The 20,667-nt window shown below is 50.0% G+C and overlaps 1 protein-coding gene across 2 annotated transcripts; it reads left to right on the top strand.

Moving 5' to 3' along the window:
* Positions 1 to 23: 23 nt before the first annotated feature.
* HSDL1 (hydroxysteroid dehydrogenase like 1) lies at positions 24 to 20,659 on the top strand. 2 transcript variants are annotated; one of them, XM_053906705.1, is made up of 6 exons: positions 24 to 149; positions 8,298 to 8,372; positions 11,189 to 11,414; positions 11,968 to 12,413; positions 12,619 to 12,846; positions 18,468 to 20,659. In XM_053906705.1, the coding sequence occupies exons 3-6, from the start codon at positions 11,195 to 11,197 to the stop codon at positions 18,564 to 18,566; spliced, it is 993 nt and encodes a 330-aa protein (XP_053762680.1). In that variant the 5' UTR covers positions 24 to 149; positions 8,298 to 8,372; positions 11,189 to 11,194; the 3' UTR covers positions 18,567 to 20,659. The 2 variants fall into 2 exon arrangements, with proteins under 2 accessions (XP_053762680.1, XP_053762681.1); XM_053906706.1 differs by lacking the exon at positions 8,298 to 8,372 and having other exon boundaries at positions 29 to 149.
* Positions 20,660 to 20,667: the final 8 nt, after the last annotated feature.

Genomic DNA, 20,667 nt, shown 5'->3' with positions numbered 1-20,667 from the left:
GCTCCGCCCCCGGCGCGGGCGCGTGTCACGTGGGGCGCGGCCCGCGGCAGCTGCGGCGGCGTTGAGCGGGGCGGCGGTGGCGGTGGTGACGGGGGCGGCGGCCTCGCGGCTCTGGCGGGACCGACTCGGAGACTGCGCCGCCTCTGCAGGTACCGCGTCGCCATCCCCCCCCCCCCAGCCCCCCGCGCCCGGCCCCGGGTCCCGAGCCCGCTTCGTCCCCCTCGGCCCGTGCCTCCCTGTGAGCCCCGCCACGCCCCCCGGGACCGGTGCCCCTCGGCGCCATCAGCGTCCCGGACCCTCGGACCCCTTCGTCTCTCCGTTCCCTACGACCCCCGCCTCGGCACCCTTCCTTCCAGACTCATTCCTTCAGCCCCGCGGCGCCCCTTCCCCACTCCCATCCCGGCGTTGCACCCCGGGGGACCCCCGTTCTGGGCCCGCCCCCTCCCCAGGGACCCCGAAGGTCTCGCGCCCCACCCACCCCAGCTCGGCCCCTCTGCCCCGAGACCCCAGCCCGGGGCTCCCCGCGAGGCTCCGAGAGTCACCCCTTTGTGCGCGCTCCTTTATTCTCATGTCTGAAGGACTTGGAGTGGGATTTGTTGTCGTCTTTGTTCTGAATTAGGAGTAATTGAGATTAAGGGAGCGCCTGAAGAAAGGCCACCACCGCTTCCCCAAGCGCGGTGGTTTGCTCGGGTGTGCTGGGCGCCGCCAGGTGCCGAAGCGGAAGGGTCCTGGTCCCTGGTTCAGAGGAGCGTGCAGCCCAGCCACCCCAAGACCTGCAGCCCCCGCGGTGATGCCAGCCAGATTCCCGCCTGCGGGGGGGGGGGGGTGTCTCCCAGTGGGGCGGCCAGCCAGGGCTCTGGATTTTGTTAGACCTTGATTCGAATTCCCGTGAGGTCCTGGGTATGTCACTTTAACCTCTCTCAGCCTCAGTTTCCCCATCTGTAAACTGGGGGGGGGGGGTGATGATAACTCTGCCTCCTAACGTTGGTGAGGAAACAGTGAGGTGTCAGGGCTAAAGTCCTTAGGGGACACTTCTGCTTTGAGCCAGCTCTTGGTTCTAATTCCCCGGCCACTACAGATAACCCGTAGCTAATGTTGCACATCGAGTTATAGCTGCTAATAGCTAACATTTAGTGAGCACTTAAGTTCAGGCACTGTGCTAAGTGCTTTGTAAGTATGAGCCCCTTTAATTCTTGTGATCTCAGGCAGAAACTATTATGTCGGTGTTTACAGGTGATGTAAGGAAAGCCCAGAGGTGAAGTAATTTCACCTTCGCCCAAGACACAGCTCTTAGGATCTGACTCCAGGAAGTCTATTTTCAGCGTCTGTGGTTTTAGTCACTACAGGAATATTCCAGTAGCGTGGTGTTCAACAAATCGGCATTTTTTTTTTAGTGCATATTAAAAATTGACATAAAATTCATATTACAGAAAATTCACCATTTAAGGTTTTAGCCACTTCAAAATGTTCTTTGTAGCGGCATATTCACTCTCTCCAGCCATCACCACTTTTTAATTCCAGAACATTCCCATCATCCCAGAAAAAAAAAAAAAAAATCCTACCCCGTTAGCAGTCACTCCCCATTCCCACTGCCCCTGTGCCCTGGCAGCCCTGACCATCTACTTTCTGTCTCTGATTTGCCTTATCTCGACAGTTCCTGTGGATTGATTCGTATGATTTGTAGCCTTTTGTGTCTGGCTTCTTGTACCGAGCAGAGTGTTGTCAGGGTTTGAGTAGCAGGGCGCATCGTACTTCGTTCTTTTTATTGCGAATACCCCACCATGTGGATTGGCCACATTTTGTTGATCCATTCATCTGTTGATGGTTGTTTCCACGTTGTAGCTATTGTGAATAGCGCTGCTGGGAATACGGCCGTACAGGCTTCTGTGTGAGTGTAAGTTGTCTGAGGTGTATGCCTAGGAGTGGGTGCCACTGTTGTTTTAATTCCTGTTGCACAAATGGAGACGCAAAACCCAGGACCGTTGGATCTTGGACGAGGACTCCCATGTTCTGCTCTTTCCACTGAGCTCCCCGTGAATTCAGGTTAGCCGTAGCCTCCAAGTTGGCAAAGGAAGTAAGGAAATTCCAAAAAGTCATGCTATGCCAATAATAACTTGGTCAAAGTGCTGACCCAGAGGTTGAGAAGCTTCTTACGTTTTTTTTTTTTTTTTTCTCCTCAAGAGTGAAATCTGAGCTGTGAACACAAAGCAGTATTTGATCTATTTGTTACAGAGATATCGTATATGCAGCATCATGCTAGGTGCTGAGGAGGAATTTTAAAGATGGGTGTGATCCCAGCCTCACACCATCACCGAGCTGCAGGAGAATTAAAGACGTAAATCTGAAAAGCAAAGTGGCATAGAACGCTTGTGAAAATAATACAGGGAGATTTGTTTATGTCTCGGGGCCGAGAGGGGTTTCTGAACTGGAGGATAACACAGCACAAAGCATACAGGAGAAAGATTGATAAATTTGACTACATTGAAATCAAGACATTCAGTTCGTCAAAAGCACTGTAAAGAGACAAAACATACGGACAAGCGGTGTCTAGAATATAGAGTGAAAAGGAAGACAACACGGTAGAAGTAAGGGCAAAAGCCAGGAACAGGCGCTTCACAGATGAAGAGCCCCAAACAGCACAGAAGCATCAAAGGATGCAGTCAAGCTTATTAGTAACCAGGAAACATAAATTAAAACCATAGCTCCTGTTTCACAGCCACCCTGTGGGCGGGAGCCGACGGTGCCAGCCATTGGGGAGGGGCGCTCCCTGACGGGCGTGGGGATTCGCCAGATAGACCAAGCCGCTTGGGCAGTGCCTGGTTGAACATGTGCGCGGGTGCCCTGTGGCCCCAGCAGCCTGACTCGGGCACACCCCTTCGAGGGACTCTTGGGCACGTGCTCGGGGGATGCGCACGAGAATGCTGCCGGCAGCTCTCTTCGTAATTGTCGAGCCAAAAGCCCAACCCAAATGCACATCAGCGGTAGAATGGGTGTACGGGCCGTGGCGTGTCTGTGCTGTGTGTTTGTGTGTAGTGTGCAGCAGCGAAAAGTCTGACCTACAGCTCCCGGGGTACGTGTGAGTCTCGAGAACAACGTTGAGTGAAAGCAGAAAGTCACCAAAGAATATACACGCTGTGATTCCTTCATATAAAGTTCAAAACCAGACAAAACTGAACACTTTCTTTCAGAATCCCTGCTGGGGTAAAAGTACAACTATTTTATTTTATTTTTTTTAAAAGGGAAAGGGAATGGTGATGTCAGAATTCAGGAGAGTGGTTTCCCCCAGGGTGGCAGAAGGGGATATGATCAGGGAAGAAGCGGGGGGCTTCTAAGACTGGTTTTATTTGTGAAGGAGGGTGACCGCGTGGCTGTCTTGTTATTCTCTGAACTATGCACAATGGGTTTTAAAACGTGTGTATTTTTCAGTTTTTCAAGCTATAGAAAGATTAGTTTTTCAGACACATCTGCCCTCCGGAGGTCTGTGCTCTAGTTGGGGAACCAAGGGATGAAGGAAACGGTTAACGCAGGGTGGTGTGGTAAGGGCTACGTGGGCAAGACAGGAACTCGGGGCCTGGGCGGGGGGTGGGGGGTGGCTTGGTACAGTGGCCTGGGAAGGGGAAGGAAGTGGCACGGGGCTCCCCTTCATCCCAGGCCTGGCGTGTCCTCGGTGTTGTCCGTGAGTGCTGGCGTGGAACTGGGGACTTGAGCTGGTCTTGGGAGGACGGACCGGATTTGAGTGCAGAGAGCAAGACAGATGCAGACTCTATGAGAGAAGTAACATTCCTATGAAACGCTGTTAATGAAAATAAAGTCCACAGCCCTGGAGCTTTACAGAAAAGCTGGGCAGTGCCGGCTGTTGACGAGGACGGGGGGACTGCCTCGGGTCTACCCCTCTCAGGGGAAGATCGTAGGAATCTCGGAGGCTCTTTTCCTGATCCTGCATACACTAGAAGGTTGTGCTTTAAGGGATGTGCAGGATTTGCAACTTGTCTCTTTACTGTCCTAGAAACTAGACTTGATGGTCTATCCTTCCTTCCTTCCATCTGTCCATCCGTCTTAATTTCCTATTGCTGCTGTGACAGATTACCGCAAACAGTGGTTTAAAACAGTGCAGATTCATTCATGCTTCTGGAGGTCAGAGGTCTGAAATCCGTCTCACTGGGCTGACGTGAGGGTGTCAGCAGGGCTCTGTCACTCCTGGAGGCTCTGGGGAGAATCTGTTTCCTGCCTTTGGCAGGTGCTTGAGGTGCCGCATTCTCGAGGTAACCCCTCTCCCCGTCGTCAAAGCCAGCGGCCTAGTGTCTTTAAATCCCGCTCGCTGTCTCCTTGACCTCCGCTTCTCGATCGCGTCTCCTCCGACTCTGACCTCCTGCCTCCCTCCTGTAAGGACACGCGTGAGCACAGTGGGCCCGCCCGGATCATCCGGGATCATCTCGCCTCGAGGTCCTTAACTTCATTCCATCCTCCAAGTCCTCTTTGCCACGTAAGGTGATGTATTCATGAGGCTTGAGGATCAGGGTGTGGACGTCTCCGAGGGTCGTTATTCAGCCCGCCACGCTGCCTTTGTTTGGTGGCGAGTTAGCCGTCTTTCCCCGTCATGCTTGCTTCATTGTCCTGGGAAACGTGGCCAGCCCGCCTGATGCTCCCTCGGGCCTCATTCGTTTAGGTGACGTGGTGGTGGCGGTTTGCAGCCAAGACTTCTCTCTCCGAACTCTTCCTTCCGGGAGGTTTTTGTGGGAGGTTTGCCTGCCCTCTTCGCTGCTAAGCCGCAGCAGCTAAACTCTGGGTCAGGAGGATGTTACTGGCCACAGCAGTGCTTTGAAGAGGTGACTTTGCTCCGTGCAGCTTTTTTTTCTTTTTAAAGCAGGCTCCATGCCCAGAGTGGAGCCCAATGTGGGGCTTAAACTCAGAACCCTAAAATCGAAACCTGAGCTGAGATCAAGAGTTAGATGCTTAACCGAGTGAACCACCCAGCCACCCTACTCTTTGCAGTTTTGACCATAATTTTCCCATGATACTTTTATGTTTGCAATATTCCCTTTAGAGGTTTTTTTTTTTTTTTTTTTAACAAGGTTTGTTTTAGGACTTTTTTGGGGAGCAGTTTTAGGTTTAGAGTAAATGTGAGAGAAAGGTACAGGAATTGCCATATACTCCCTGCTCCCACCCACACAGAGACTGCCCCGTTGTTTTTTGTTTTGTGTGTGTTTGTGTGTGTGTGTGTGTGTGTGTGTGTATTTACTTTTGAGAGAGAAATAGAGCATGAGGGGCAGAGAGGGGAGGGACGGAGACACAGGATCCGAAGCAGGCTCCAGGCTCTGAGTTGTCAGCACAGAGCCCGATGCGGGGGCTCGAACTCATGAACCACAAGATCATGACCTGAGCCAAAGTCGGATGCTTAACCGACTGAGCCCCCCAGGCTCCCCTTGAGACTGCCCCATTGTTAACATCACTCACCAGAATGGTACCTTTTTTTTTTTTTTTAATGTTTATTTATTTATTTTTGAGAGAGACAGAGCACAAACAGGAGAAGGGCAGAGAGAGAGGGAGAGAGAATCCCAAGCAGGAACCACACTGTCAGCGCAGAGCCTGATGCGGGGCTGGAACTCATGAATCGTGAGATCATGCCCTGAGCTGAAATTGAGACTCAGATGTTTAACTGACTGAGCCTCCCAGGTGCCAGCACCCCCTTTTTTTTTTTTAATCAAGGCTGAACCTACACTGAACATCATAATCGCCCAAAGTTCATAGATTACCTAAGAGACTTTTTATGTGTTTGATGAATTAGTCCTGGGACTGTTGCCTTGCAGAAGTAGAAAATGCCTAACAGGTGATAGGGAACTGCTCCCTTCCCGTTTGGGGGACAGTTCTGACTTTTCCTCACCTGTTTTTCTCCCATTTTGTTCACTGATGATTCAGTTTTCTGTAGAGGCCAGGAAACAAAGCTCTGTAACATTTTTTACAAGCAGACTGTGTAAAGCTGATCATTTGACCGTTTTCGTGTTGCTTTCCAAATGGGTTTTTCCAAGTTTCCGGCCAGTACCTACCTGCGGGAAAAGTAACTAGTCAAACCCTCAAAGCAAGTTAAATGCAGCTCAATATCATGCATATCTTGGTAGGCTTCTAGACTTAAATGTGTAATAAGCTCCTTTAAACCTGGGTTTCCATGAGGTTTCCTGGAAGCTAATGGCTTTAGGGGAAGTCTTAATTTCTTCCTTCATTAGAAAGACATTATTTTCCATCATGTACTACTTACTGAAGGGTGGGGGAGGAGGTTGAGAAGAGGGTGTCAGGAACGTCTGATCTCCTGTTATTTTCCATTTATTGTCCATCTGGGTGTGAGCGAATGTGTAGAAACACGTGATGTGTCTGAGAAGCAGCGGGAGTCGGTCATAAAGCCATGAGCTCGTAATTCAGCCTCGCCTGTCCCCGTCTGGAAGGACCAGGGCTCAGGGCCCCACACCTCCTGGCTGCATCACCACAGCCGCCCCCCTCTGCTGCCAACCGCCTTTCACAACAAAACCGATCAGTCCCCCACTTTGCCATAAGGAGCTTAGTAAGTCCACACGCTTCTGTTTGGCACGAGGGCCTTTCACAATCCAGCCTTCCCTCCCCAGCCCCCTTTCCACCCCTTGGTGGACATCCTGTGCCGTAGGCCTGGAGAACTTGTCACCATTTCCTGGCAGGCTGGACCTCTTGCAGTGCCGTGCCCTTGCCTCCTTCTCTCCGCCCAGGAGGGCCTTCTACCCTCTTCAACAGGGCCCTCGCCACACTGCACCGGATCGCTCCGTTTTATCTTTCGGTGAAACCCTTGTACGCAGGGGCGGCAGGGGCTTAACTGTGAAGGCTCGTCAGTGTTTGACGCTTAGGTGATCATTGCTGTTCGAGTAGTTTGGTTTTCTGATAGACTTGCCTACAGACCAGTGACTGTGCGTGTTTAGACTTTTGGGAGGTATTGTTTATTATTCACATATAAATCGGTGTTTGAATTTGTCGCTCTTCTGTGAGTTTGGTGGGTGTGAGTTAGCTCTATCCACGTGGAGCTGGATCTGGAGAACGATGACATTGCACTTGTGTCCCTCAAGGCTGTAGACCAGGCCTAGAACGTGTCAGCCCTCTGATTCTCTGTGATTTAAAAAAAAACGTAGCAAAGACAGTGCACGTTTAAGGTCTTTGCCTGTGGTGGAACTGTGATGTGAAATTCCGTCACGGTAGCCGCCTGGTAGGACGGCCGAGGGGAGTCTGATGGTAGAGCCGGGAAGCCAGACCGTGCCGGGCCCAAGGCCCTGGAAGCTGCCGCTGCCACTTCGCCTCTGGAGTTGCCGCGTCTTTCTGCTGCCCCTGAGCAGGAGGTCCTTGGTGGGTTTTGCACACGGAGTGTCTCTGCAGAGGGTTGGGGAAGTTTGCGTGGTGGTCCCCTCCCGCGCGGAGGCACAAGAAAGCGTGGAGGCTGAGAGGTGAGCTGGAGACCGGGTAGTGCGGCTTAATGTAGCAGCCGGCTGCTGAGCTCCTGCTGTGGGCCACAGCTGTGGAAGGTGCTGGAAGAACAGAGAGGAATAAGGTTTGCTCTCAGCCCTGGAGGAATTCAGCCTGCAGGGGGGTCTTCAAAAACAAAATGGTTTGGGACCATGTCCAGGGCGCAAGGAGGGGAAAGGTGTCGCAGAGGTCGCTTTGCTCTGCTCGCTCTTGAAGCACCTGCCCCGCTCCCAGGCCAGAAGGGGCTGCTCCACATGCCGCAGGCCACTTCCTCCCGCCACCTCCGCCACGGCCACACGGGTGCCGCGTGCCTGGGTGCAGGTGGGCAGCCTGAGTCTCCAGGAACGTGGACTAGAGGGGCCGGGCCTGCACAGGTGGCCCGGAGGAAGGTGGATTGTGGGGAGGGGACAGTTGGGGGCCCCAGGAAGGCCAGGCGGAAACCACGGAGGCAGGATGGCCAGTCCCCTCACCCTCCCGGACCCGCCTGCTCCCTGGCTGTGTCCTGAGCTCCCGGCGTCTCTGCAGAGTGCCGTGTTTCCCGGCTCGCAGAGCTGGTTTATTTCCACTTTGTGAAATGTTCCTTAGGACACAAGGTCCGGGGGCGGCGGGGGACGTCCCAGCAGGGCGTCTCCGCGGACAGGTGAGTGTCTGCCGTCCTCCGGGGTGAGGAAATGCTTTGCTGCCTGCACCGGGACTCATGGCCGAGGAATTCACGTGTTTTCTTACTTTTTAAACACCTTGATCTTAGGTTTATATAAAGTTTTCCCAGCTGAGCTGTGAGGGCAGAAGGAAGCACTTTGTTTCACGTTAGTTTTTGTTCACAGGTCGGCCTTAAGGGGGCGGAGCGGAATATTCCTGAAGAGCCAGAGCTGGCAGCTGGGAGGTGAGAGGACGCCAAGGTAGGTAATGGCCTCGGCAGAAAGTTGTGAGTCTCCTTTGTGGTCAGACACCTGTAGCTAGAGCTTTTCTTCACAAATGTTCAAATTCTTGGAGAAAATTATGTCTGAGTTTGAGGCAGGAGGACGTCCCCTTTACCTGGCTTCCCATTAGTACGAGGCCATTCGATGCGTCACACTTGCCCTTCTCCTCTCTAGCTGGAACCTCCTACGTGCCCTCCGTGCAGTTAGTTCCATCCAACTATTGCTTTGGTGATAACCCCCTAGATCTTGAACCATAAGATTTAAATTTTCACATTGTTTTAGTATCTTACATATACACCCACCTGTATTGGGAGGAGGATGTAATATCCTAAGAATCTGGATTTTTTTGTTGTAGTTTTGTTATTCCTAATTTTATTGCATTTTGATGGAAAAGTAGTAGTATATACAAGTCTTACTTTTGCGTTTGTTTTCCTTGTGGGTTAGCATTTGGTTAGTTAGGAAAGAAGGCACTTGTACACTGTTAAAAAATTATGCCAGGAACTTCCACAGATGACGGTGTAACGTGGTATCTCGTCTGTACGTTCTTGGAAGAAATGACTGGTTGGGTCGCTTGGTTGGAATCGTGCACTCTTGAGCGGTCGCGGCCATCGTGAGCACCTTGGTAGCACATCAGGTCAGGGGCGTGTCCCGTCAGCCACCTGCCTCAGCCGGGACTGGGCTGTGTAGTGAGATGCTGAACAGGGACCCTGGGAGCCGAGGTTAGTGATCTGGTGGCTGTGCACAGCTCACTGCTCGAGAGACCATCCGTGTGGTGGGGCATTTGGGAACCCCACTGCCCAATCATCTCCTCAGTTTTCTCTCCTATTTCTTTGTGACTTTGTTGGTTTGTAGTTCTGATTATACATTTGCATCTGTATCAGTTTATATGTATTCAACATGTACCTATCTATATTCAGCAGGCTTTCTGTTATTTTGTGTGCCTTTTATCACAGTGTGCTGTCACTCCTATAATGTGTGCTGTTGCCGTGGCTAATTGGTTTTCTCCTGCGTAGCTCGTTTTCACTCTGCAGAACTTGATTGAGCTCAGATTACATTGCAGTGGAGTGGGAGGGAATTCACTCGTTCCTCCTTAAGCTTATACCTATTTTTGATGCTTTTTTGGGGGGATTTTCTTAGTTTCAGGAATCTTTTTTTTTCCTATTTTAATGGGACTTCTAAAGAGGGCCCATTCCCAGAAATGTTCAGTATATTTTGGATTAAAGTCATTTGTCTTTTATGTAATAAATGCCGTGTCCTTGTGTTTGTGCGTATGAGTTCCTGTTAATTTAATTGCAGTCTCTTGTGATCTCTTTGATATCTTGTCCGTTGCAGACAGCACACGGTTGGATCTGGCATCAGCGGTCCCCAAGCCTGGTCTAGGACCAAGTTCATCAGCCTTGGTAGTGCCTGACTTTTGTCTGTCTCGGCAGGGTCATTTCTCATCACGGGCACACACAGACCAGTTCATATGGCATTTAGAATTGTTCTTTAGGGGCGCCTGGGTAGCTCTGTCACCCTGACAGAGCTCAGACCTCTGACTTCAGCTCAGGCCACGATCTCACGGTTCGTGAGTTCGAGCCCCACGTCTGGCTCTGTGCTGACAGCTCGGAGCCTGGAGCCTGCTTCGGATTCTGTGTCTCCCTCTCTCTCTGCCCCTTCCTCACTCATGCTCTGTCTCTCTCTCTCAAAAGGAAACATTAAAAAAATTAAAGAAAGAACGAAAGAATTGTTTTGTTAAATGGCCTTCTCTTTTCTTGGGTACAATTAATTAACTCCTTTGTGAATCCGTAGCATGTGTCATGGTACCTGGAACATAGTAAGGGCTTTGTAAATGCTTGCTGCGTGGGTACTTACAAGAGCGAGTTGTGTTGGACTCTTTGTTCGGCCGTAGGGAGCAGGGCAAAGGTATTGGTGCCCCGGTGACCTCAGTAAGACAGAGGCGTCCTGCTCTGTTGTCACTTAAGAAAACCAGTTCTGGGGCGCCTGGGTGGCTCAGTTGGTTAAGCGTCCGACTTCGGCTCGCGTTGTGACCTCAAGCCCCGCGTCGGGCTCTGTGCTGACAGCTGTGCTTTGGATTCTGTGTTTCCCTTTCTCTCTCTGCCCCTCTCCCACTCGTGCTCTGTTCCTCTGTCTCTCAAAAATAAATGTTAAAAAAGAAATTTAAAAAACAAAAAAGAAAACCAGTTTCTCGGGTGTGGGGAGTACCTGTTTTATAAAAATTTATGTTTTGTATATTATTTATTCACAATATCATTTACGTGAACGCGTATTACAGCTTAGTTTTGTCTCAAATGGATTGTAAGCTCTTTTTGGCCAAGGCAGTGTCTTAATACTGCCTCTGTTTCTTCTACTCTGTCTCGGCGTGGGTGGTGGGCCTCTGCACTGGCTCGATTTGAAGAAAGCAGGGAAGTAAACACACCTCTCAGCTGTTACATGAATTAAAAGTCTGTCTGTCACTGTGCTGGGCGAGGAGCTTTTTTAGGGCGCAGAGCATATTGTGTTTATCTCTGTATCCACAACATGTAGCACAGTGCCTGAATTTTTGTAGGAATTTGATAGCTCTTGGTAGTTATGTTGACTAATCTCTTAAGAAGAAAAGGACTTTATGAGCTGCAGATGTTAATGAGATTATAAATGGATTGGATCCATGGGTTACATGCGTTTGAGACATTACTGTCAGTTGAATGCATAATCGTCAAGCTCTGACGTCCTTAGACGTCTGTCTTCATTCAGACTCCGTGTGTTCCTTTAACTTAACTAAGCAAAGCACGCCTCTCTCCCCCCCTCCCCCACAGGCTGCCATGGCTGCCGTTGACAGCTTCTACCTCTTGTACCGGGAGATCGCCAGGTCCTGCAATTGCTACATGGAAGCTCTGGCCTTGGTTGGAGCCTGGTATACAGCCCGGAAAAGCATCACCGTGGTCTGTGACTTTTACAGCCTGATCAGACTGCATTTCATCCCACGCCTGGTGAGCAGAGCAGATCTGATCAAGCAGTACGGAAGATGGGCAGTCGTGAGTGGTAAGAAACGTTCTAATGGTAACAGTATAAGCTTTTCTGTGTGTGTTTTAAGTCGGATGCCTTGCTCGAGGAGTTACTGAATTCTGTGGGAAGTTTTCACGGGAACATAGTTCCGTTGTGATCACGTTCACATTTTCTTACTGCCCTCCTCTCGGAAGGATCGTCCTGTGACGTCTGCCTCTCCTTCTGCTCTCCTGTGCCCGGTCCTGCCCCAGCCCACCTTCCTACCTCTTGCTTTTCCTTTGGCTCTGTTCTGAAATTGTCCTTAGAAACCGTCACCACTTTCAGAAATGCTTCCCTTAAGTTAAATTTCATTTTCATTTATCAGTTTCCCAGGAAAGTACCTCCCAGCACTCGTTCAAGCCAGATATAAGCTTGAAAACCATTCTCTGCCGTGTTTCACAATCAGCTCGGTGGACGTGAAATCGCCCTTCTGGGGTTTATTTCCAGTGTGAACCCTTCTCTGCTTAACCCCGGAAATGGGGTATTTAAGGTTCCCTGTGAAGGTTGCACCCGAGACGATCGTGCTCACGTGCTGTGACTTGGGTCGCAGGTGCCACGGACGGGATCGGGAGAGCCTATGCAGAAGAGTTAGCGAGCCGTGGTCTCAATATCATCCTGATTAGTCGCAACCAAGACAAGTTGCAGATGCTGGCTAAAGACATCGCTGACACCTACAATGTGGAGACCGATATCATAGTGGCGGACTTCAGCAGCGGCCGGGAGATCTACGACCCGATTCGAGAAGCCTTGAAGGACAGAGACATCGGCATCTTGGTGAATAACGTGGGCGTGTTTTATCCCTACCCCCAGTATTTTACTCAGGTCTCCGAGGACAAACTCTGGGATATCATAAACGTAAACATTGCCGCGGCCAGTTTGATGGTCCACATAGTGTTACCAGGAATGGTGGAGAGGAAGAAGGGTGCTGTTGTCACCATCTCTTCTGGCTCCTGCTGCAAGCCTACTCCCCAGCTGGCTGCGTTTTCTGCTTCTAAGGTAATGTCTTCCCGATTGGAAAATGGCATCAGAAGGCAATAGGACCTTTATTACGTGGTTTGGTCCGGTTTGCTGAGCTCTTTGTCAGCAGCTCGCATTGACTGTATTTTTTCCTGAAATGGTAATCAGCAAGCCTTTTTTCTCTCCTGAATTTTCTTCCGCCTTCCCCCCAAATTAAGTCTTGACCCCTGCTCCGTTTTAACAGGCTTATTTAGACCACTTCAGCAGAGCACTGCAGTACGAGTATGCTTCTAAAGGAATCTTCGTACAGAGTCTAATCCCGTTCTACGTGGCTACCAACATGACCGCACCCGGCAGCTTTCTGCACAAGTGCCCGTGGTTGGTGCCTTCGCCAAAAGTATACGCACACCATGCTGTTTCTACCCTTGGCATTTCGAAAAGGACCACAGGATACTGGTCCCATTCTATCCAGGTAACAGTATGCGCTCGGCTCTTGTAATTAGGTTAATGCATCCTGAACCTTTCTAAACGATACGTGGCAATCTGATTGAGGCCTACCGCGGAAACGTGAGAATTGCAAATTCTGATTCTTAAACCTGACACTCTTAGTGGTTCTGGTTAAGTCACTGAATTCCCTTTTGTGAAGTTATTATTTTATCAAGAACATCGAATAGTTTCATCTGTGTGATCCCTAAGAGATGAGATACGCTGCTTTCATATAGGTAGATGGTAGCAGTGTAAAAATACTAAGTATTTACATGGGGATTTCAAAGTAAAACAGATTCTAGTAATGATTCAGAGGGTGCCTCTAAATCAGCAGTGTAACCCACGAACACGAAACCAAGGTCGGTCTGTATCTCACATAACCATCGAGCCAGCTAATGCCCCAGCGTATTCTGGAACTCATTTGTTCAAGAAGCATAGACTCTACTGTTGAGTTTCCTGTTTAGGCGTGACAGAGGTGTGGGTCTTTGGTAGTTGAAGGAGTAACTTGGATATTTGAAAATTTGGTTCCAAGTATTCGGTAGAGAGCTCGTGATTTGTTAGAGCAGACTCGTGGCAGAATTGGTAGGCGCGCCCTAGTTTAGAATGGTTGCTCTTTGATATGTAGTTTCTTGGTTGCCAAGCAAATATTTTTGAGACTGTTTGTGCGTAAAGATCGTTAAATTTGTCATCACCAAATTCTTAGGTAAGTAAATCAACAATTTTTACTTTTATCAAAAGATTTGGCGAAAAGTTTCTTGAATAAAAAGGAGTTTTATTTACGTGGTTGTTTCCAGGCCCTTCATTCCTGGAGAAAAGCAGAGAAAGGCAAAACAGTAGTTTTCGAGGCCAGCGAACGTTGAAGTTACGTGACAAATGAAGACCTATCAAGGATGGGATGGGGCTTAGCCGTGGCAGATGTTTTGACTGCATTTATAAAACACCCACATTTTAATGATAATTAGTTCACGTTGATGAACTCTTCTTGAGAATGTATATTTTTCCGCCCAGAAAATCTGTTAATTCCTAGAATAGCTTTTTGTACAGAGCTGTTAAAACTTTACATGTTTGTCTGTTTTCGTTTCTATTTTACTCAAATTATTTTCAGCATTATCACTTTTTTCTTCTTTTAAAAATTCTTTTATTTTTTTTGAGAGAAAGGGAGAGCACGAGCGAGTGTGCACACGTGAGCAGGGAGGGGCAGGGGTAGAGGGAATCTTAAGCAGACTCCATGCTCAGTGCGAAGCCCGACGTGGGGCTCAGTCTCATGACAGAGAGATCATGACCTGAGCCAAAATCAAGAGTTGGACACTTATCCAGCTAAGCCACCCAGGTGCCCCACTTTTTTTGTTTTCAATTTTACAACAAAGATTTGATCGTTAATCACTGTTTTGTCCATAGTCGGATTCTCGGATAGCTTTAGATGCTGTGATTTTTCTTTCTGATCATCATCTCTTCGGAATACGGTTTTCTCGGGTCGCAAAGATCAAATTTTGTTAAGATTTCCTTCCTCTGTCAATTTTTAGTGCCTGAGGAATCGACTGGGTGAGGTTTGATGTGCCCCACGTACCAACCGTATGAAACGTTACCTGTGCTGTTTGTCTCGGTTAGTTTTCCACATTTCGAATGGAGCAAGAGTAGATACACCGTGTTGGGTTTAGAATCTTGGAAATCCTCGATGAAGTCGATGAAGGCAGTTTCGGGATCTTTCTGAGAGCCGTGGGTTGCCGTGAGCGGCGGGGAGGGACACGGAAAACGCACGCTCCACAGATGCGGCGGCAGGTGGATTGGGCCCGAGGAGGGAGGTGTATTTGTCAGTCCGTTTATGGCAGCAGAGACGTGGCTGTTCGTGAGTGCTGGGGGGAAGGGCTGTGTGGAAAAGAGGGGCCTACAGATGGGAGAGAAGGCGTGGTGCCGGAAGCGAGGGCAGGACCGAGAGCGCAGTGGAGGGGAGGTGACGTGGGCCTGGGGACAGTGAGGAAGGCGAGGAGGGGCTGCTGTCTGGTGGCTCCTGTGAGGCAGGGGGCTTGGAGAGTGAGGAGGTATGGAGGGGGGTGTGGGGGGTGGGGAGGGTGCCGCGTGCGGGTGAGTGACCCTTGTGGGACCCGCTCCCGGGACAGCCTCTGGAGTAATTTCACCACCCTTTACTGAGAATGCAGTGTATTCAGCGATGGCTGCCAAGTGTATAAAAAAGGCTCTTTCTGATGTGCTTGCACAGAGGTCGGGGGGGGCGGGGGCGGCGGGGGGAGGTGTCCTCACTCCTTCCCCGGGCCCCAGCCCTCGCGGGTGTCCGCAGAACACCGTCCGACACAGGAGCCGCGTTCGCTCGCGGCCGCACCTTTTCTGCGTTCTTGCCGTCCATGGAGTCGAACGATTGCCTCTTCCCTGCGTTACACTGGTTGTCTTAATGATTGGCGAGCAAAAAAATAGAAAAAAAACGATTTGGACTTAAAACAGCTAGAAAGGAGTCCGGTGCCTTTCCTTTAATCGCTAACTAGTGTTCAGCGTCGATTCGGGAGCACTTCTCATCGCAGACGCGGCACCAGGCGGTATTGTCCGCTTCGGAGCACAGAGCGAGGCCGACGGAAAAGCTGATAGCTTTCTGTCTGTGGGTCTTGCCGTGAAGGCCAGAGACACTCGGGTATGTGTTAGGCTGGAAAAGCCATTAAGTCCACAAGTTGACCAGGAAGGGTCTTGCTTAGGGGCCGGGGGGCTGTGCTCCTGGTGGTCCGCTGACCGAGCCACGGGGACCGGCAGGCGGGGTGGGGCATCTGAGCTCTCTCTGCTCGGAATTTCTCCCCACGGTGGGCGTATTTGTTCACGCGTGCCGTGTGTCTGTGGCTATTGGAAAAAGCAGACGTGGCGTTTAGAGGAGAGGGGAGCTGGGGGGCGGTGAGGAGGCCCTGGAATTGCGTCTCGAGATGGGGTGAGGGGCCAGGGGAGGCAGGCCGGCAGCCGTGTCAGAGGTCACAGCCCCCCTTGCCCAGCCCAAGTTCCCGTGCCGGTTGCCGGCCGGGAAGGGGACTGCGCACCACACGGCTTCGGTGCTGCTGTGTTTCTTCCTTTGGGATAACTCTGGTGTGAGGGTCCAGCCCAGGTTCTTTGGGCTCTTTTCCATCTCGGCTCTTCCCAGTTCTTACCCAGGCCCCACCCGCGCCGGTCTCTGAGGAACACGGCATCGGCATTTTCATTGCTGATGCAGGTTTGCAACCAGCCGAACACGCCCGTTTGCTATTGAGTTTCTCCTCTGGCTCCGGGTCCCCACGTCTTACTGAACAGCAGTCCCTGCGGGGACTACACTGCGTCCGGATCGGTTACTGTTGGCTTTTGTCCCAGGGGAAAAGCAGCTCCTTTCCTTGACCTAGACGGTGGGTCAGGGTCTGAACATGCACAGAGCCTTCCAGAGCCCGAGACCCAACCCTCCCTTCCCCCCTTCCCCGCCCCCCCCCCAGACACACTCACACTCACTCCCCCTGTAAACAAGTAGGTGGGTCGCCCCTTTAGTTTCTAATCTGCCAGTACACGGGGGATGAAGTTCTTTCCTCTTCTAGTAGCTCTTTCCACGCTGCTACCCAGGGTGCTAGGACCCCACTCGGATAAGTTGGAGATGGTGTGCCGGTGACGTCTCCACGCGCAGCACGTCAGGACGGTGGCACAGTGCACCCCGATGCTGGTCCCCTTGCGGTAGACAGTGGTCAGGGGTGGAAATTAAAAACGAAGATTCTTAGGTGTTCATCCCTCCTTCACTGGATACATGCTGCAAAAACGCATCGTAGTCCACCCTTGCCAGAGGGGGCCTGAAGCCAGAGATGGTGCCGAGCCCTGTGGAGACCATGTCTTTTCCTGTATGTCCGTACTTACGATAAAATTTAATTGGTAAATTAGGCGCAGTAAGAGATTCACAACAATAGTGATGAAATAGAACAGTTATAACAACACTGTAATAAAAGTTATGTGACCCTGGTGTCTCTCTCTGTCTCTCAAAATACCTCACTGTCCTGCACTCGCCCTTCTCGTGATGACGTACAAACGCGGTCTCTCCGAAAATACCTTGCTGTTCGGTTCGCAGCCTTCTTGTTGTTGTTGTGTGCCTCTGTGAAGAGAGGGAGTGAGGTGAGTGACGTAGCATTAGGCTGCTGTTAACAGGGTGAAAAGTCAGGAGATCGTCTGCTTCTGGACCACACTTGACCTTGACCTTGACCGTGGATAACTGAAACCATGGAAAGCAAACCCGGGACGGCAGGGGCACTGCTGTACTTGGAAGAGGGGCTCCAGTTTTGGCTCCTGTCCCAGGCTCCTGTGTGTTTGAGCGCGTCCCTACTCCCGGCATCCTCTTGGACTTCCTGGAGCCGACTTCCTGAATCTCCTTGGATTTAGAACCTTTTGCTTTAGAGCAGCAGCTCCTGGGAAGAGGATCCAGGTATTTTCCCCACAAAATCCTGCTTTGCACAGAGGTCCAGAGAGACCTTAGTTGCGTCCCCAGAAAGTTTCCCGTGGCTCCTGGCCGGATACTGGGCTCCCGTCTGTGAGGCGGTGGGCTGGTGCTTCTCTGGAACCTGCAGTGGACATCCGTGGCTCCACGACTGTCATCCCACAGGTCATGATACTGGACCCCCCTCCTGTTCATTGTGGCCTCCCCACGGTTGTACGGTACCCTGGGTCTGGGGTGACCTCTGTTATTTTCGTTCTGTTCAAGGCTAGAATTTTAGCACTTGCCAGCCGTCTGCTCCTCTCTCTGTCTTCCTTTGCCTTTTCTTTTCCCTTCTTCAGAGGCCAAGTGTCCTGTGCTCTACCAGCCGAGCCAGCCAGGCCTCGCATTCATCTCCTTCCCTACCGTACTAGTAGAACTTCCGCTCAGCGCAGTCCTGGACGAACTTGTCAGCGTAGCGCGGGGTTTTTGTCCATCTTGGCACGGGTGGCGTTCGGCGTTGGATAATCCCTTGTTGTGGGGCTGGCCTGGGCATCCCTGGCCTCTACCCACTGGATGCCAGTAGCACCGGCACCCCAGTTGTGACAACCAGGAATGTTTCTGGACATCGCGTTATATCCCCTTGGGTGGCAAAATGGCGGGGGTGGGAGTCCCCGGGACAGGGCGGCATCGGTAGGATTCTCCCCCGGAGTGCCCAGGCCGTCGTCCTCACGGCTCAGGTCTGTCCCACGGTCCCGGTGTTTTTGACTCAGTTCTCTTGTTGAATTTCGCCCCATCCTGCCCCTCGAACCTTTTCCCACACGGTACTAGTCACCGACGCATTTATCCGTTTCAACTGCCTTTCGTTCCTGGAGTGGTCTTGTCCTTCTCAACCGAATGACCACCCTATTCATCTCATGTTAAGTAAAGATGGACTCATACTCCTTCCTGCATGTACGTCTGTCCAGCCTCATTGGCGGGGGTCGGGGGGTTGGTGGGTGGTGAGCGTACTTACGTTCCCATGGAGTCTAGCACAGGTTCGTATACAAAACTAGGCGTTTGGTACAAGAGCACCTAAGGGCTTTTTCTTTTTTTCGTATTTAATTTGATTGGTGGTATTTGTTGCATTAAGTCATATACTGACATTGAAGTGTCTGTGCTTTGCATTCTAACCTTACAACCTTTTTGTCTTTTATCTTTAGTTCCTTTTTGCACAGTATATGCCTGAATGGCTCTGGGTGTGGGGAGCAAATGTTCTCAATCGCTCTTTGCGTAAGGAGGCCTTATCCTGCAAAGCGTGAAGCCGCGTGAAGGTTGGGAACTTTTGCCAGCTCGCGGGAGCCTGCAGTATTCTGACGTTTGGAAGAACACATTTACCTTCTGTGTTTTCTTTTATTACTGAGTATTTAGCATACTGTTGACTCATCGTCTGCAAAGCATACGTAATACTTTCAGAGAATGCTGCGGAGAAACCTCAAGGGCCACATCACACGGATGGTACAGAAGTAAACAACGACTGAGGCACGAGAACTGGTTGGGGGAACCTAAATTTTGATGCTTTTTTTTTTTTTCCTCTAAGCTGTCCAAAAGCCATGCGATTTATGTTGTTCTATGAGCTGCAGCAATCTCGATAGTGAAATATAATATGACTTGTCAGGTCTCGTCGTTTCGAGTGTTTTTTTTTTTTTTTTTAAGGGAAATTATCTATTTCAGTAGATGAATTATAGTATTGATTTTCAAATGTTCATCAGGAAAGACTATCGAAAGGTGTGATTTTGTAAGATTGCTGGTGTAATTAGCAGTAGGACCCTGTATCATATTGTATAGCTCTGTTTGTGTGTGAAAACGCTCCACTTCAGGCGGCATTTCACTAGAGGCCATGTGCGTATGTGTGCTGTGTACATCCAGACAACGTGATTTATGGTTCGGTTACTTTGGAAAATACGTCTTGTTAAGATGGCCTCATGTGGAACCTTACGGGGTATTATAATTCTAGATTACTCCTCTTCGTACTAAATAAGCCCACCCAATTTTGTGTTATAGGTTTGCCGTGTATAATATCATACATTCTGTTGTTGCTTTTTTTTTTTTTAATCTACTGTGAAATTAATTCATTACTAGATTTGGACCTATAACGGTTGACCCTCTGTCATCTCTTGATTTGTAATTGCTGTGGATAAGTAGTGATTTCTCAGCCTCTGCCCCATTTTATAACTGAAGTTTAGCCCTTTAGAGCTTATATCTGGTTTTCATATCCTTTTCTATGTAATATTCTCTTACAGTGGCATCACTGGAGTAAACGTCAAGTACTTATGGCATTGTCGTTAAAACGTGGTCAAATTATGTGTGTGATAATGATGTATGTATTAGAAGCTTGTTCTTGGTTCGTGTAATGAGTTTACACGTTATAGTGAACGCTCTCACTGATGTGAAGATCGTTAGGCACAACCCCCCACGATAGGAGTTGGCGCTGAAACCTACCGTGAAATAAATGTTTTTGGCTCGGATCTTACAAAGCCAGACGTTTCTGAGGACCGCTCTCGAGTGCTTTGGCAACCGTAGATCGCCACGTGGACGTGACGGTACGTGCCAGTTAAGAATTGGGGGTCTGTGATTGGGACGCTGATGCAGAAACTAGTAAATGGGTTGAAATCAGGACTTGTACGGAATTGTTTTCTCCTGAGATGGTACTCCATTATGAGTCAGGCCAGAGCACGCTTCGATGTCTTACCCACGATTTCGCCAGTGCTGTTGCCTCAGTATTTCCAGATCTGACACGGACTCAGAAGATCAGTGATTGAGTTCAGAAGCTCTTCCGCTGACAGACCAGGCCTTCGTTATACAAGAGGAAGACCTTCACACGTGAAAACTTAGTAGCGGGATCACGCGGCACTGAGCACGTTGAGGGAGTTAGTGTGGATGCCTTCGTCACAGTTGGCATTTTCCCTCCCCAGCAGTTAACACACGGTCATTAAGACTAGAACAGAGTTTGCTTTCATGCCACATTGACCTGAAGTTTCCATTGACATGTAGTAAGAAGCAGCAGCTTGATGTAAAAACACCCCGTTTATATCTAAGCTGTTATGTGGTGAGGTATCGAGTCGCCGTTATGTGATGAGAACAAGTAAATCATGTCTGTGATGTTGTAAAATTCTCTACTTGGCAGGACGTTTGTAAGAAAGCTGCTGCAAAGCTTGTGAAAGATCAGAATGAAGAATGTTCCTTAGGTTTCTTCTTCGATAAAATACGTTTTCCCAGAGCTCATTTGAGAATCAGAATTGGGCCCACTGCGGATGGGATTTCTTAGGAAGAATGTGGGAACTTAAGAACCTTTGAATTAATCTGTGAATGGAAAATTTAACAATAAAAACTGTTGCTTCTCCTTCCATTGGAAGAGGTTTT

The sequence above is a fragment of the Panthera pardus genome, unplaced genomic scaffold (assembly GCF_024362965.1).
Source record: "Panthera pardus isolate Hobbes unplaced genomic scaffold, ASM2436296v1 HiC_scaffold_19, whole genome shotgun sequence".
In the NCBI taxonomy this organism is placed as follows: domain Eukaryota; kingdom Metazoa; phylum Chordata; class Mammalia; order Carnivora; family Felidae; genus Panthera; species Panthera pardus.
The sequence above is the reverse complement of the archived record's forward strand: the minus strand, read 5'-3'. Positions and strand labels throughout refer to the sequence as shown.

What these genes read in the sequence shown, in the direction of transcription:
- HSDL1 (XM_053906705.1), top strand. Translation starts at nt 11,195, where the DNA reads ATGGCTGCCGTTGACAGCTTCTACCTCTTGTACCGGGAGATCGCCAGG. An exon ending in AAGATGGGCAGTCGTGAGTG is followed by an intron (nt 11,415 to 11,967) that starts GTAAGAAACGTT and finishes CTTGGGTCGCAG; the next exon opens with GTGCCACGGACGGGATCGGG. An exon ending in ACTGGTCCCATTCTATCCAG is followed by an intron (nt 12,847 to 18,467) that starts GTAACAGTATGC and finishes TTTTATCTTTAG; the next exon opens with TTCCTTTTTGCACAGTATAT.